This window comes from Bombyx mori, chromosome 11, assembly GCF_030269925.1.
Source record: "Bombyx mori chromosome 11, ASM3026992v2".
Taxonomy (NCBI): domain Eukaryota; kingdom Metazoa; phylum Arthropoda; class Insecta; order Lepidoptera; family Bombycidae; genus Bombyx; species Bombyx mori.
Genome location: NC_085117.1, coordinates 242,483 through 257,289, shown reverse-complemented (window position 1 = coordinate 257,289; position 14,807 = coordinate 242,483). Strand labels below are relative to the sequence as shown.

The window sequence follows — 14,807 nt, the reverse complement described above, 5'->3', positions numbered from 1 at the left end:
AATAAGAATAAAAATTAAAATAAGACATGACTTAAAGGTCTTAGTTACCAGGTCATAAAATCCCTTAAAAAAACAACACGAACAGGACGTTTTGGCGGGAACGCGAGGAGTGAAGTTGTGATTTGTTTTATTTTGTCTATTTAGTGTTTCTTCAGGTTTAAATGTGTAATAACGGTGGTTTATTAACTATTTAGTATCTGCGCAAGTGCACCAATGTGAGGAAATGAAACAAAGTTGCTGAACGTAGCTTCTCGGGATCTTCCAAAAAGTCCATTGAAAAAGTCTTAGTAAATGACCACCATTTTACAGAGATTATACTTCATCTCATATCATCTCATTTCATTTCATTTCGTTTTCAATTCATTTCATGTCATGTTTCATAATAATCAACTTCATTTCGTTTCATAATATCATTTTTTATATAAAAAAGTTATCATTAAAATTAAAATAAGACTTGACTTAAAGGTCTTAGTTACCAGGTCATAAAATCCCTTAAAAAAAATTCAACCATAACTCAAAATTACGAATGTCAAACACAAATGGCATTTGGCATCTGAAGTTTGAGAAAAAATTTAGATGTTTGCAACTGAATTAAACTTTTCATCAACATAATGGAAAATAAAAACGTTTGTATCGCTTGTTTAGCGTCCGATACGAGACTGCACGACATGTATCGATACGGCTTAGTAGAAATATATGAGGATATCACAACTATTCAAGTACGTAAAAAATTCCCTCCCTAATTTTATAAATTGGTTGTTCGCGGTCGTGTTCCAGCGTTATCACGTAAGCTTCTTATCAAGCTGCTGGGACAGGCGCAACATGCGGTCACTGTTTTCTTTTTCCTGAAAAAAAAAACCTATTAACATTTGAACTTCCTTATTCCAATAGTTCATGATACTGACCAAAGGTGCATATTCGCTCCACGATCAGCTTCAATATCTTCGTTAAAGACATTTACATTCTCTATCTCATGTCTTTGCAATACACCCAAACAGGAGACTACATAATTTGTACCCGTTGATTGATTCTAGTCTCACCTTGTCGCAACTAAAATCTGTATTGACGAATGCACTGAGAATTAATTGCAAAGTGTTGTTATTGTATAAATGAAAAACACTTTGTACATTATTTTAATTGTAGTATAAAACATTGTATTTCAGATAACTGCAGACGAAAGTAATTATCAGCACTATTTGTGCAGCGTTTGCGCCACACAGCTCATGAAGTGTGCTACCTTCAAAGAGAAATGCCACAGGGCTCAACGTTTAATGAACATGGTAAATATTTATAATTTAAACAGTATAATTTAACAAATAGAGACTTTTGGTAGAAAATTATACAGCTGTTAGCATAATATTTAAATGTCAATGATTAACTCCTCAATTGCTTATGACCACCAAAACTACAGTATTTGAAATGTCAGAACGATTAGTGATGATCAAAAAGTGAGATTAATCTGTAAAACTAGGTTTAATAAGTCCAAGACTGATAAAAACCAAACAAAATACTATATAAATTGTAAAGTAGATTTTGTCAGCCAATTTAGGCTATGATATTTAAATAGGCAGATATCTTAATGAGTTTTGTTAATAGATACTATAGGTTCCATTGACTCTCTACTCTATCCATTTAGGATGGACATAATTTTTGTTGTTTCCTAAGAAACAACAAAAATTGTCGTACTCGCATTTAGATAGCCATAGCCCACCTGGTGCTAAGTGGTTACTGAAGCCCTTAGACATCTACACCATAAATGCGCCACCCACTTTGAGATATAAGTTCTAAGGTCTCGGTATATTTACAATGGCTGCCCCACCCTTGAAACCGAAATGTACTATTGTACATTTCGGTTCAGTACAATAGCCATTTCTACCGTGAAGCAATAGCTTGGAAATAGGTGGGTGGTGGTATCTACCCGTGCGGACTCTAAAGAGGTCCTACCACCGGTAGTAATTAATGCTATTCATACTATCTCTTCCGAATAATACTTTTAGTACATAGTTTCTTTTTTTCGTCTGAATGTAAAATATCTTACATACTTTACTATGCCCCTGTAGGAACGATACCTGTGTGCTCAGTACTCGTATTGTAAAATACAAAATCGCTTGCGCTCGGTCGCAGCGACTAGTCGAGCCACGATCTGACGGCGAACGCACGCGCAATTTCAACTCGGCCACCACGTCTCAATATCACGCGATCTCATGTTTAAGTTTTATTTTAGTACACCCGAAAATTTTCTGTTTTGATTTGTTATAACATTTAAATAAACTATTGTGAAGTGAAAAGACTTTAATTCGAACTATAAAGAGCTTGTGAACTTCAATTGGTGACCCCGACGTGATCTGATAGAAGATGAGTCGTGAGAAGGGACAACTTCCATCGGGAAGCAGAGACGCTTCTGGAGATCGTACAGAAGGAGGCATGGGTGAAACCGTAGGAATCTACAAAGTTGGAGTGAAAATACCGCCATTTTGGCCCGAGGAGCCCGGATTGTGGTTTGCCCAGGTTGAGGGTCAATTTTTAATCTCCGGCATCACAACAGATGCGACGAAATTCTACCATGTTGTCGCACAACTCGACCAGCAATATGCAGCGGAGGTAAAAGATATTATTATTTCCCCACCAGCTGAAAATAAATACATAAAATTAAAAACTGAACTGACAAAAAGATTGTCGGCGTCACAAGAAAAAAAAGTCAAACAGTTATTGATGCACGAAGAATTAGGAGATCGAAAACCCTCGCAATTCCTGCGACATTTACAAACATTAGCAGGACCTAACGTACCTGATTCGTTCCTACGCACGCTATGGTCGAGCCGTCTGCCACACAATATTCAAACCGTAATAGCGTCACAAACGGATGTACCACTCGAGACTGTTGCAGACCTAGCAGATCGCATTTATGAAATCGTTCCGATACCGGCTGCACCTGTGATAGCAGCAGCTGATGGCAGTAGTGTTATAAACAACATGGCAAAACAAGTTGAAGCATTAACTAAAGAAGTGGCATCATTGAAGGCACGGCTGTCTCGCGGTCCAAATTGGCATCGGCGTAATCAGCGAAGCCAGTCTCAAGAGAATCATCGTTCTCGCTCTCGCTCTCGCTCACGATCCGGAGATTGGAATATAAGCTACTGTTGGTACCACAACCGATTTGGAGGTAAAGCCACACGATGTACAACACCTTGCAAATTCAACGCGACTTCGGGAAACGCACCCGGCAGCCAGAGGTAGCGGCTAACGGCTGCCCATCTAAGCCAGGCCGCTTATTCATTACGGATAGAAACAGCAAGTTGTCATTTCTCGTCGATACAGGATCTGACCTTTGTGTGTATCCAAGATCTGCGCTGAGTCAACCTCGTACTAAAACCGACTACCAACTCTATGCCGCAAATGGTTCTCCGATCGCTACTTACGGTTGGATCCACTTACAACTCAACATTGGTCTACGCCGCGCCTACAGATGGCGTTTCGTGGTGGCCGATGTTTCTAAACCAATAATTGGTGCTGATTTCCTCCGTTTTTATGATTTGCTCGTAGACGTGAGGAACCACCGCCTGGTCGACGGGTTGACATCTCTCTGTGCTACAGCTACACCAGAAAAAGAGGCAAATGACATTGCATCAATTAAAGTGATATCTGGCGACTCCATATATCACCAGCTATTGCGTGAATATCCTGCAATTACACGTCCAGCTGGAACCCAACGAGAAATCAAACACGGAACAGAGCACCACATCCGCACGACACCAGGTCCTCCCGTTTCCAGTCGACCGAGAAGACTTCCACCTGACCGACTAAAGATTGCGAAGCAGGAGTTCAACGAAATGCTGGCGAACGGTACGGCGCGTAGGTCCGAGAGTTCGTGGGCATCACCGCTTCACCTCGCCCCCAAAAAAGACAACGGCTGGCGACCTTGTGGGGACTATCGGGCACTGAACGCGCGTACAATCCCGGATAAATATCCAATCCGCCACATCCAAGACTTCTCGCAGCAACTAGCAGGGACGAAGGTCTACTCAAAAATTGACTTAGTTAAAGCTTACCATCAGATACCGATTCACAAGGCCGATATCCCAAAGGCAGCAATAACTACACCGTTCGGATTATTTGAATTCCCATATATGACCTTCGGACTGCGAAACGCGGCACAGACCTTTCAAAGATTCGTAGACGAAATGCTTAAGGATCTGCCATTTTGTTACGGGTTCTTAGATGATATTTTACTTGCTTCTCCAGATGAGACCTCTCACCTCCAACACCTTCGACAGCTGTTCCAGTGCTTAGCAGAATATGGCATGCTCATTAACACTAACAAGTGTGAATTTGGTAAGGCTTGTATCACCTTCCTGGGCCATGAGGTAAGCGCAGAAGGCATTAAGCCGCTACCAGAAAAAGTGCAGGCAATCATGAACTACCCACCACCGACAACAGTAAAAGAACTTCGCCGATTTTTAGGAATGTACAATTTTTACCGTCGATTTGTACCTAATGCGGCCAAATTTCAAAGTCCATTAAACGACATACTAGCTGGACCTAAAACGAAAGGAACACAGAGCATTACAATGACTCCTGAACAACAGGAAGCTTTCAATAGCTGCAAGAAAAGTCTTTCCGAAGCAGTGATGCTCGCACATCCAGGACCTGCTGCACAGTTGGCCATATTCACAGACGCGTCCGATACGTCCATGGGAGCCGCACTTCACCAAAAGTGTAAAGACAGTTGGAAGCCACTGGGGTTTTTTTCACGACGCCTCTCTTCTGCAGAAAAGAAGTATAGCCCATATGATCGTGAGCTGCTGGCTATATACAACGCAATACGCCATTTTCGCCATATGGTAGAAGCAAGACCATTCACAGTTTTTACGGATCATAAGCCCCTGTCATTTGCTTTCTCACATAATCGTGAAAAATGCTCTCCAAGGCAATTTCGGTATCTGGACTATATATCGCAATTTACAACGGATATCCAGTATATCCAAGGAAGCCAAAACGTTGTAGCTGACGCGCTCTCCCGCATAGAGGAAATTAGTCGCATTATAGACTACACCGCACTCGCAGCATCACAAGACTCGGATCTAGAATTACAACAGCTGCTACAGAAAGGTTCAGCACTAGATCTGAAGAAAATTAAAATACCAGACTCCGACAAGGAAATTTACTGCGATATTTCCACACCAAATCCACGACCATATATGACAGTGGCTTTCAGGAAACTTATTTTTGACGCGCTTCATAAACTGAGCCATCCAGGTGCAAAAGCCACTGCAAGGATGGTTACGAGGAGGTTTATTTGGCCTGGAGCACAGAAAGATTGCAGACAGTGGGTCAGTGAATGCACAGATTGTCAGAAAAACAAAGTCCACCGCCATACCCAATCACCCACTTCTACTTTTCCTGTTCCTTCCCAACGCTTTTCTCATGTCCATATGGACATTGTGGGACCATTACCGATTTCAGGTGGCTTTAGGTACTGCCTCACGGTCATCGACCGTTTTACTCGTTGGCCTGAGGCATACCCTCTCGAAGACATCACGGCGGAAGCATGTGCCCGCGCCTTCGTCGCTGGCTGGGTGTCCCGCTTCGGCTGCCCACATCGCGTCACGACGGACAGAGGACGTCAGTTTCAAAGCGAGCTCTTCCGCAGCGTCACAAACATTCTGGGTACACAGCATCGTCCTACCACAGCCTATCACCCAGCCTGCAATGGGATGGTGGAACGGCTCCATCGACAGTTGAAGGCGGCCATTAGATGTCACCAGAACTCCAGTTGGACGGAAGTTCTACCTCTCGTACTCCTGGGGATCCGCAGCGCATGGAAGGAAGACATCAAAGCTTCAGCAGCGGAGTTGGTTTACGGGGAACCCTTACGACTGCCAGGCGAATTCTTCGTACCATCCAACGCCATACCAGCACTCGACATAACCGACTTCGCATCGCGACTCAGACTCCAAATGGCAAAGCTGTCTCCAGAACCTGCAAGTAGACACGGTCAGAAAACATTCTACATACCAAAAGACCTGGCAACGGCAGAGTACGTGTTTCTCCGGCAAGATGCAGTCAGGCGTTCACTGGAAGCTCCATACACCGGCCCCTATAAAGTCATTGAAAGAGGAAACAAAACTTTTAAAATTCTTACAAACGAAAGAGAAACGACTGTTTCCATTGACCGCCTGAAAGCAGCACACATGGCCAAAGAGGATGCCAAAACGGGGAACACCAACATCAGCACTATTCCACCTGCAGTTGATCCAACCCCTTCAATGAAGACGAGATCAGGCCGGGCCGTTCACTTTCCAGACTACTATCGACCTCAATAACCTTCGGTCTCAGCGGTGGAGTAGTGTAGGAACGATACCTGTGTGCTCAGTACTCGTATTGTAAAATACAAAATCGCTTGCGCTCGGTCGCAGCGACTAGTCGAGCCACGATCTGACGGCGAACGCACGCGCAATTTCAACTCGGCCACCACGTCTCAATATCACGCGATCTCATGTTTAAGTTTTATTTTAGTACACCCGAAAATTTTCTGTTTTGATTTGTTATAACATTTAAATAAACTATTGTGAAGTGAAAAGACTTTAATTCGAACTATAAAGAGCTTGTGAACTTCACCCCTAAAAACATTTAATGATCAGTTGACATTCATGATATTCATCTGATTTTTTAAAATATTTAATTGTGTTATTTCAGTTAGGTTCGTTACCAATTCAAGAAGTCGACAGAGAAACATACCACTTGAATACACCCCTCGCCGTACACACCTTGCATTCTATGTCTCTGTCCACCCAAGTGGATTACATCAAGGAAGAATATGATAATGTGGAGAATTGTGCATATCTGGATGATTTTAAAGGTAATCTATATGTTAATACGTGAAGCAAAAACTTTGGATCTCTTTTTACGAAAATTGCGGTGACGGAGGAGTATGCCCGCACTTATAGAGAATATAGAGAAGGAGTGCAGAATCCTAATCTTTTTTTAAATTATGCATTAATAATACATTAAATCAATAAAAAAACATTACCCACTACCATGTATTTGACACACACGCATATCATTATATACTCTTCGTTTATTGTCAAACTTTTGTTATTGCTTGAAGTCTGTTTAAATTGAGAATATTGTTTATCTTTAATATTATTTGTCTATGGTGTGGTTTTGGCGAAATCTGTAACTAGAACCATAATAATGTTCAAACTTATAATTTAAATTAATTATAGTCGAATTTCGACTACTCCGGGACAACTAGTTAAAGTAATTACATGAAATTGAAAATAGCAACAAAATCAATCCACTGTGAATGACAAGCTTGAAACCTTTTGATGGTGGGTGCGTTAATAACAAATAATAAAATAGAATAATTCACGTGGTACGGCCAAGCGCGCACATTATATTGCATACAGATGCATTTTATATCAAAGTCATTCATTTACCGGTCAGTTCATGGTATCTCCAGCCATCACATACTCGCATATCATTTTTATCATATAAACAGCCACCAATCAGTGTACGCATATCCATCAACAATTACTCACTATTGGAGTTATCATTATCACAACAGAGGGTTGTGTGGACAAACCGCATACAGGCTTTTAAAGTCTTCGAGACACTGAAATAGTTCAACTAAACTGTCTTTCTAATAATATTATTTAACACTTTCACTGTCGTGTAGGTCACTGGTACTCTATGTGATGCACTAAAGTAATTATGTCAATTTCTCTCTTCAATCTTTTTACTAAGATACTGTAATATCTAGTAGACTCTGGGAAAGAATAATCCGAAGATACTGAGAATAATTCTATTACAAAGCGACTAAAATATATATTAAACAAAAGAAGGCAAAGTCAGGCAATCCAGGCGTTTAGTAACAGAAACCGACATAATTACTTCAGTGCCTCATGTAGCGCACCGGTGATCTATCCAGACACCGTCCTCGCCGAACCCGTCGCTTGCGACGAAGGGCTCGGCGAGTAAATTAACCCACAGACACAGCCCACTGAGTTTCTCGCCGGATCTTCTCAGTGGGCCGCGTTTCCGATCCGGTCGTAGATTCTCCGAAGCATTGCTCTTGCTAGGGCCAGTGCTAGCAACACTCCCGGTTAGAGCCCCGTGAGCTCATCTACACGTCAAGGAGAAACTGAAATAGTCTCTCAAGGCTATCAGCATAGGTAGGCAAAAAAAATGTGAACTACATGGCAGTCAATATGTTAATTGGAATTTATAGAAAAACGTTCAGTAATTGTGGCTTGTGTGTTAACGTGATTAAATCATAAGGCAATCAATGTAGTCATATTATGCAGTATATTATGCCAGTATTCAAAATCTTCCAGCACATACCAGCTTACACTTACAATACACTTAAAGTGAGCTGATAAAGGAAATCAAAAATTTTTTGTAATTGGGCATCTTCTTGGACCACAAATGCAGGTCCATTCTGCCCAATGCAGTCACCATCTCCAATTTTAATCATCGGACAGTCGACCTATCATCTGTACACAGTTTAATTGTGTATAATATGGGTTCCGAAACTTCTTTTGTCTACTGCCTAGTTTGAGAATAAATTATTTTTAGCACCCCCATTTTTTCGCTTTCTTAAAAACCACTTACCATCACCAGCTTAGTCGGTGTCAAAGAGTCCTAGATAAAATTACAAATCCCCTTCCAAGCCTTTACATAACGCCCCCTTTTTTTTCTGGGTCTCTTACCGGCCCCCTTTAGGCCTGTAGCGCCCACAAGGGGGCGTTATTGCCCTTTGAAGACTGGAAAATAAAAATATGTAAACTATATATGTTCAAAATGGATTACTGTTGTAAATAGCCTATGTCTGTTTTCACCGATCTTCAGTTATGTCACCAATAAACGAAGAGACGATAGAAACAGAGGACTTAAAAGAAGAAATAGACAGTAAATCCTACGACAATGTGAAGTTGTTTGAGGAAGACATCCATGTCATGATGCTGTCCGAAGAGGAGCAACTAGCCGAGATCCAACGTAGGAAAGAAAGCGTCAACTACAAGTGCTCTTTGTACAAATGCGAGAAATGTTATAAGGGTTTCATGACCGATGTCACATACACCAATCACATGATAAGGCACGATCCGGTGAGTACAGGACTCAATGTACAACACATTATACCTCAATAATGGTATTGTCTTTCATGAGAATAACATGTTCAGTCTGCATTTGCTTCAGATCATACTTTAAATTCTGAAAACATTTAGTAGTTAATGAAAAGGTTTCATTTTATGCATTTAGTTGAGTTGCAATGTTATATTTGAGAGGAAACACAAATGTTGCCATTAAATGGAAGTTATTGCACAAACAAAATTAATAACATAATGTTTATAGTTACATAAAAGTCCAGGATACAATGCTGTTTTCTCTTGAAGCCATATTATATGTAGTTTCTGCTTTACACGTCTTTACGGATCCATCAGATCCAATAACCTTTGCATTAGAATTTAGATGCCTTCAGCTCTAACACTAGGAGCAGGCTTAGAGACCCCGGTAACCGTACTCGTCGAATTCGGCAAAGAGTTCGACGTGCAACCTAACCCACGCATCAGCGGGTCGCGATTCCGATCCGGTAGTAGATTCATTCGCGAAGCAGCTGTTCTTGAGTTGTTAGGTCTCCTTCGGAGGCACTCCGGCAACAGTCCTGGTGAAACTGGAAAGGCCTCTAGGTCACCAGTAATACTTCAACACTAAAAAAAAAGTTTCCGATTTATGTATTTCATTGATTGTTTGAGTTTACAATAGTCTTTATATTCTATGTCAAAACATACTATAGAGAATGATGTTCTTAGAATCAAATGTATTTCAAGGATCACTCCGACGATTGAATACATGAGTGGATGAAGGGGCTAAGTACCATTTCTAAGATTTTAATTTTGACATTGAATGAAGGTGTTATGGGTATAAACCATATTAGAACTTAAAACTCTGGGTTTGAAGGCAATTTTTAGAAATTTCATGTGATGAAGGAGTTGTATATGAAGAAAAAGTTCAAGTAACAAAAGTTTGTTGCCCGTTTTCTCAAAATTAACTACCATATCCTCTTCATCCACTTGTCTCATTCGTCCACGGTTCCCTTCATCGGTCCTCTTCATCCACGGTGTCGTCGGCTGTGTGAGTCGGAAGCGACAACTGAGCTACGTTTCCGCCCGTAGTGCAGCGGCGCGCACGAGTGCGGCATATGCGGCATCCGGCGCGCGTCGGTCCGCGAGCTGCGCCTGCACGCCGCCTCCGCGCACGAGCGGCACTTCCTGTGCGCGCACTGCTCGCACGTCACGCGCTCGCTGCACCGCGCCCGCGAGCACCGCGCCTCGCACGGCGGGTACGCACAGGGGGGTCGCCCACTTCTCAGATCTACAGCTCAACGGCTGCCCCACCATTCAAACCGGAACATATTACTGCACTTACTAGTATTTTCCCGCGTGGGTAGTTCACAAATAATGCTTTATTTTAGAACAAATTTGGTTAGCATAAAAAACGTTATAGTGAGCCAACCTTAATATATAGACATATGCTGTCGCGGATTTTTTTTTAGATCATTTAAATTTAGCGAAACTTTAACCGTTTCTGCAGCGCACGTAGCGGAAGCTCTCAAAAGGGGAATAAACCCGAGTTTGAAACATTCTTTATTGGTCTTAGCGCGATGTTATATAGCCTATAGCCTTCCTCAATAAATGGGCTATCTAATACTGAAAGAATTTTCCAAATCGGACCAGTAGTTCCTGAGATTAGCGCGTTCAAACAAACTCTTCAGCTTTATTATATTAGTATAGATGAACGAAAGATATTTCCCCAAAACTTGTCTTACGTGTGCGCTCGCCACCCCGAGGCGAGTGTCAAGGAGTGCTCCCTACCGTCGCCAGATGTCGCTTCCGCTGCGAACGGTGCGGCTCGAGCTTCAAAGCGTCGACCACGTATTTGTCTCATATGAGATTGAGACACCCGACTCATGATAGGTGCCCGCTGTGCCACAAGCGGTTCCTAGGACGGCTCGGCCTCAAGATGCACATGAAGAGGGCGCACGGAGAATGCAAGGTAAGGCTCCCACGGGGAGTGGGTTCTATTCCCGCATCAGGCTAAAACATTCGTGTCATGAACAGATTTCCTTATCCTTTTTTTTTGCATAAACAGGTGGACGAGCTCATAGCCCACCTGGTGTTAAGTGGTTACTGGAGCCCATAGACATATACAACGTAAATGCGCCACCCACCTCGAGATATAAGTTCTAAAGTCTCAGTATAGTTACAACGGCTGCCCCAACCTACAAATCGAAACGCATTACTGTTTCACGGCAGAAATAGGCGGGGTGGTGGTACCTACCCGTGCGGACTCACAAGAGGTCCTACCACCAGTAAAAATTAGCAACAGATAAATTTACTTACTGGTTCATTGTATAGTGTGCGAGTACGGTTACGTTGTGTTGCAGAAGAGTCTCGAGGAGCACGTGTGCGACGGCTGCGACGTCAACTTCAACAGCGAGGACGCCCTCGAGCGACACCGCTCCGTGCTCAGCGACGTCTCCTGTCAGGACCTGAGGTGGGGGCCGGGGGGGGGGGGGACATCTTCCCTTTGTCGATACTAGCAAACTATATATATTGTTACGCACTGGGGTTCAGGATAAATAAATGTTCCACCAAATCACTTAGAACACTTTAAAATTCGTAGTCCGCTTCGCTTCATGTGATCCGTTCGCTGTTTCGCTTCGAGTAATTCCGATTACTAACTGCCTTCGTGCAATTTCTGCTACCCTTTTATAGTCGATACGACATTCCTAAATATCGAGAACATTCTTCACAAGTCGAGTATTTTCGATGTATGTTTCTGTTATCTGACAATAGATGGCGTTTTACTTCTCGAGCGTTCTAGATGCTACTAGATCCTTCGATATTCGTTTCGGCTATTCGGCGATAGATAGGGTCACTCTTATTGGCGTAACAATAATTATTTAAACTAGTCATCGCGCAGTGGTTGAAACTCGACTATGATTAATTTAAATTATAAGTTTGAACATTATTATGATTCTATTGTCACATTTGTATAATCATTAATGTCCTACCACCAGTAATATTATAAACTAACTAGTTGTACCCGTCCGCTTCGCTGGGCATTTAAAATTAACATTATTATTTCTCACCCCCACAAAGATTCTCATCATTAACGCCCCCGCAACTGGTGTAGGGAGTCCAACACTCATATAAATATTAACCTATCCATTAAGTACATGTATTTTCTACATGGATACCGAGTTTAATAATACATAATCGGATGCATGGTTCAGTAGTTGTAACGGATATATATTAGTATAGACTCTATAGTCTATGATATGTATTGGTGACTTTCCAGATCGTGCGCGGAATGTGGGTTCGGTTTCCAGACTGAGGAGCTGCTGCAGGAGCACGTGGACTCCGTGCACGCCGTGGACGAGACCGCCAAGTGCAGCAAGGTGAGCAAGCACTCAAGGCTGCCAGCCGGAGGCTTCTTACGGCCTTCCTTTTTTCCCCCTACCTATGCTGATAGCCTTGAGAGGCTATATCAGCGTTACTCTAGCGTGTAGGTGAGCTCTCGAGGAGGCCTTCCAATCTTGACCCTCGACACTTGCGTTCAAGGACCCACATTGTGAGAAGAAGACTAAAAACTATGAAAAACTCTACATCAAAACCAAACCAAAGTAGAGTCGCACCTCCTGCACGGAACACAAAAAATCTGAGTGAGTGAATTGTGTGTATGAGTGATTGAGTTCATTGTGTATCTGAGTGACTGAATGAGTGAGTGGGTGAATTGTGTGTAAAAACTTTTATTAATACACAAAATATTATTTTAATAACCTAAAAGTACATTTTATTATCTGCAACGCGCTACGTCAGATTACAGAAATAGAGTTATAAGCAACATGCTTCGTTAAAAAGTACAATACTTATTTTCAGCTACAAGCGTCGTCATAAGTAACATTATGTGTATGAGTGAGTGAGTTCATTGTGTATCTGACTGAGTGAATGATTAGTGTGTGAGTGAGTGAATTGTGTGTATGGGTGAGTGAGTGATTAGTGTATGAGTGAGTGAGTGAATTGTGTGTATGGGTGAGTGGGTTCATTGTGTATCTGAGTGAGTGAGTGAATTACTTATTTGATTGAGTCTATTAGTGAACGGCCTCTTTCCTTAAATCAGTGTAGGTAGGTATGACACTAACCTGGTCTGGTGTTGCAGTGCGACAAGAACTTTGCGAACAAGCGGACGCTGTCGAAGCACATCCAGCGGTACCACCTCGGCAACCTGCGCGCCGTGCGCCCCGCCGAGACCGAGTACGTGTGCGAGATGTGCGGCACCAGGTGCTCGGTGAGTCGCAAGGAGCCCAGGGACACTTACCTATTGTCAGTGCCACTCTGTGACGAACTGTGTCTCCTCTCCCGCAGTCCGCGGTGTCGCTGCTCAACCACCAGAGGACCCACACCGGGGAGAAGCCCTACCAGTGCCCGGACTGTCCGAAGAGGTTCAGCGTGTCGCAGGGGCTCCGGGTGAGATTTGTGTGTATGTGTAGCTTGGGCGGGTGCAGTTCAGTGGTGACTGCGGTCCATAGACAACAAGTTCTTCAGCACAACGACTGCCTCATCCTTCGACTCGGAATACGTTAATGTTTCGTGACAGAATTAAACATTAATTAGAAAATTTGGTATTCGTCTGCGGGATTCGAACCCCGGGGTCGGGTCCTGCCGCGACCAGCTACGTGACGACTCCTGATCTGTCCCCAGATCCACATCCGGACGCACACGGGCGAGAGACCGTTCAAGTGCACCAACTGTCCCAAGGCGTTCAAGAACAAGGCGGCGCTGAACCGACACAACCGGGTGAGTGACGCACACACATGAACCACAGAGTTGTAAAGATGATAGTGATCCCCTTGTAGTCGAAATTCGACTATAATTTTACTGGTGGTAGGACCTATTGTGAGTCCACGCGGGCAGGTACCACCGCCCTGCTTATTTCTGCCGTGAAGCAGTAATGCGTTTCAGTTTGAAGGGTGGGGCAGCCGTTGTAATTATACTGAGACCTTAGAACTTATATGTCAAGGTGGGTGGCGCATTTACGTTGTAGATGTCTATGGGCTCCAGTAACCACTTAACATCAGGTGGGCTGTGAGCTCGTCCATCCATCTAAGCAATAAAAAAAGTTTAATAAATAAAATAAAAAATATTCTGCGAGCACGCAATCGAAAGCGAAGTAGGGTCATCGACCTCGTTGATTTTCCTTTGTAATACATTGCGTGCAATCTAAATACAATGGAATTTGAGTTTTTCTTGTTTCTCGGCAGGTGCACACCGGCGTGCGTCCGTACGCGTGCCCGCACTGCCTGAAGGCGTTCTCCCAGTCCAACTCGATGAAGCTGCACGTGTCGACCGTCCACCTCAAGATGCCGGCGCCCTATCGCAACAGAAGGAAGAACAACAGCAGCTAGGGAATGCCGTGGAATCCCTAGTCCACCGAACTATCGGCGCGGGCTTCGGTCCAGTTCCGGGGCGCAGCAATACGCACCTCGTAATTTATGAGCTCCAACAGCCGCATCAGGTCGGGGAACGTGAGCATTTATGAGTCCCCGAAGAAAACTGGCGAAAGGTTTTGAAATTAAGTGACAGAATAAGCAGTGCCCCATGTCAGTCGCGGAGGGTAAAGTGAAATGACTTCGCGTGACGAGTGTCTGTGCAATCGTGTGTCGGTGAGATGGCGCTGGTGTAGCAAAATACCCGAATTTTAATAAAACCATCAAGTATTGTATTAAATGAATTTGGTGGAAA

General features: G+C 43.2%; 1 protein-coding gene across 2 annotated transcripts; it reads left to right on the top strand.

Annotated features, from left to right (window-relative positions):
- The first annotated feature begins 520 nt into the window (after window positions 1-520).
- Window positions 521-14,807, top strand: LOC101740309 (zinc finger protein 260). 2 transcript variants are annotated; one of them, XM_012692624.4, is made up of 12 exons: window positions 521-719; window positions 1,164-1,280; window positions 6,697-6,859; window positions 8,851-9,107; window positions 10,176-10,342; window positions 10,977-11,055; window positions 11,447-11,556; window positions 12,364-12,463; window positions 13,225-13,353; window positions 13,431-13,532; window positions 13,767-13,862; window positions 14,327-14,807. In XM_012692624.4, exons 1-12 carry the CDS (start codon window positions 612-614, stop codon window positions 14,468-14,470), a joined length of 1,572 nt encoding a protein of 523 aa, XP_012548078.1. In that variant the 5' UTR covers window positions 521-611; the 3' UTR covers window positions 14,471-14,807. The 2 variants fall into 2 exon arrangements, with proteins under 2 accessions (XP_012548078.1, XP_004922159.1); XM_004922102.4 differs by having other exon boundaries at window positions 10,884-11,055.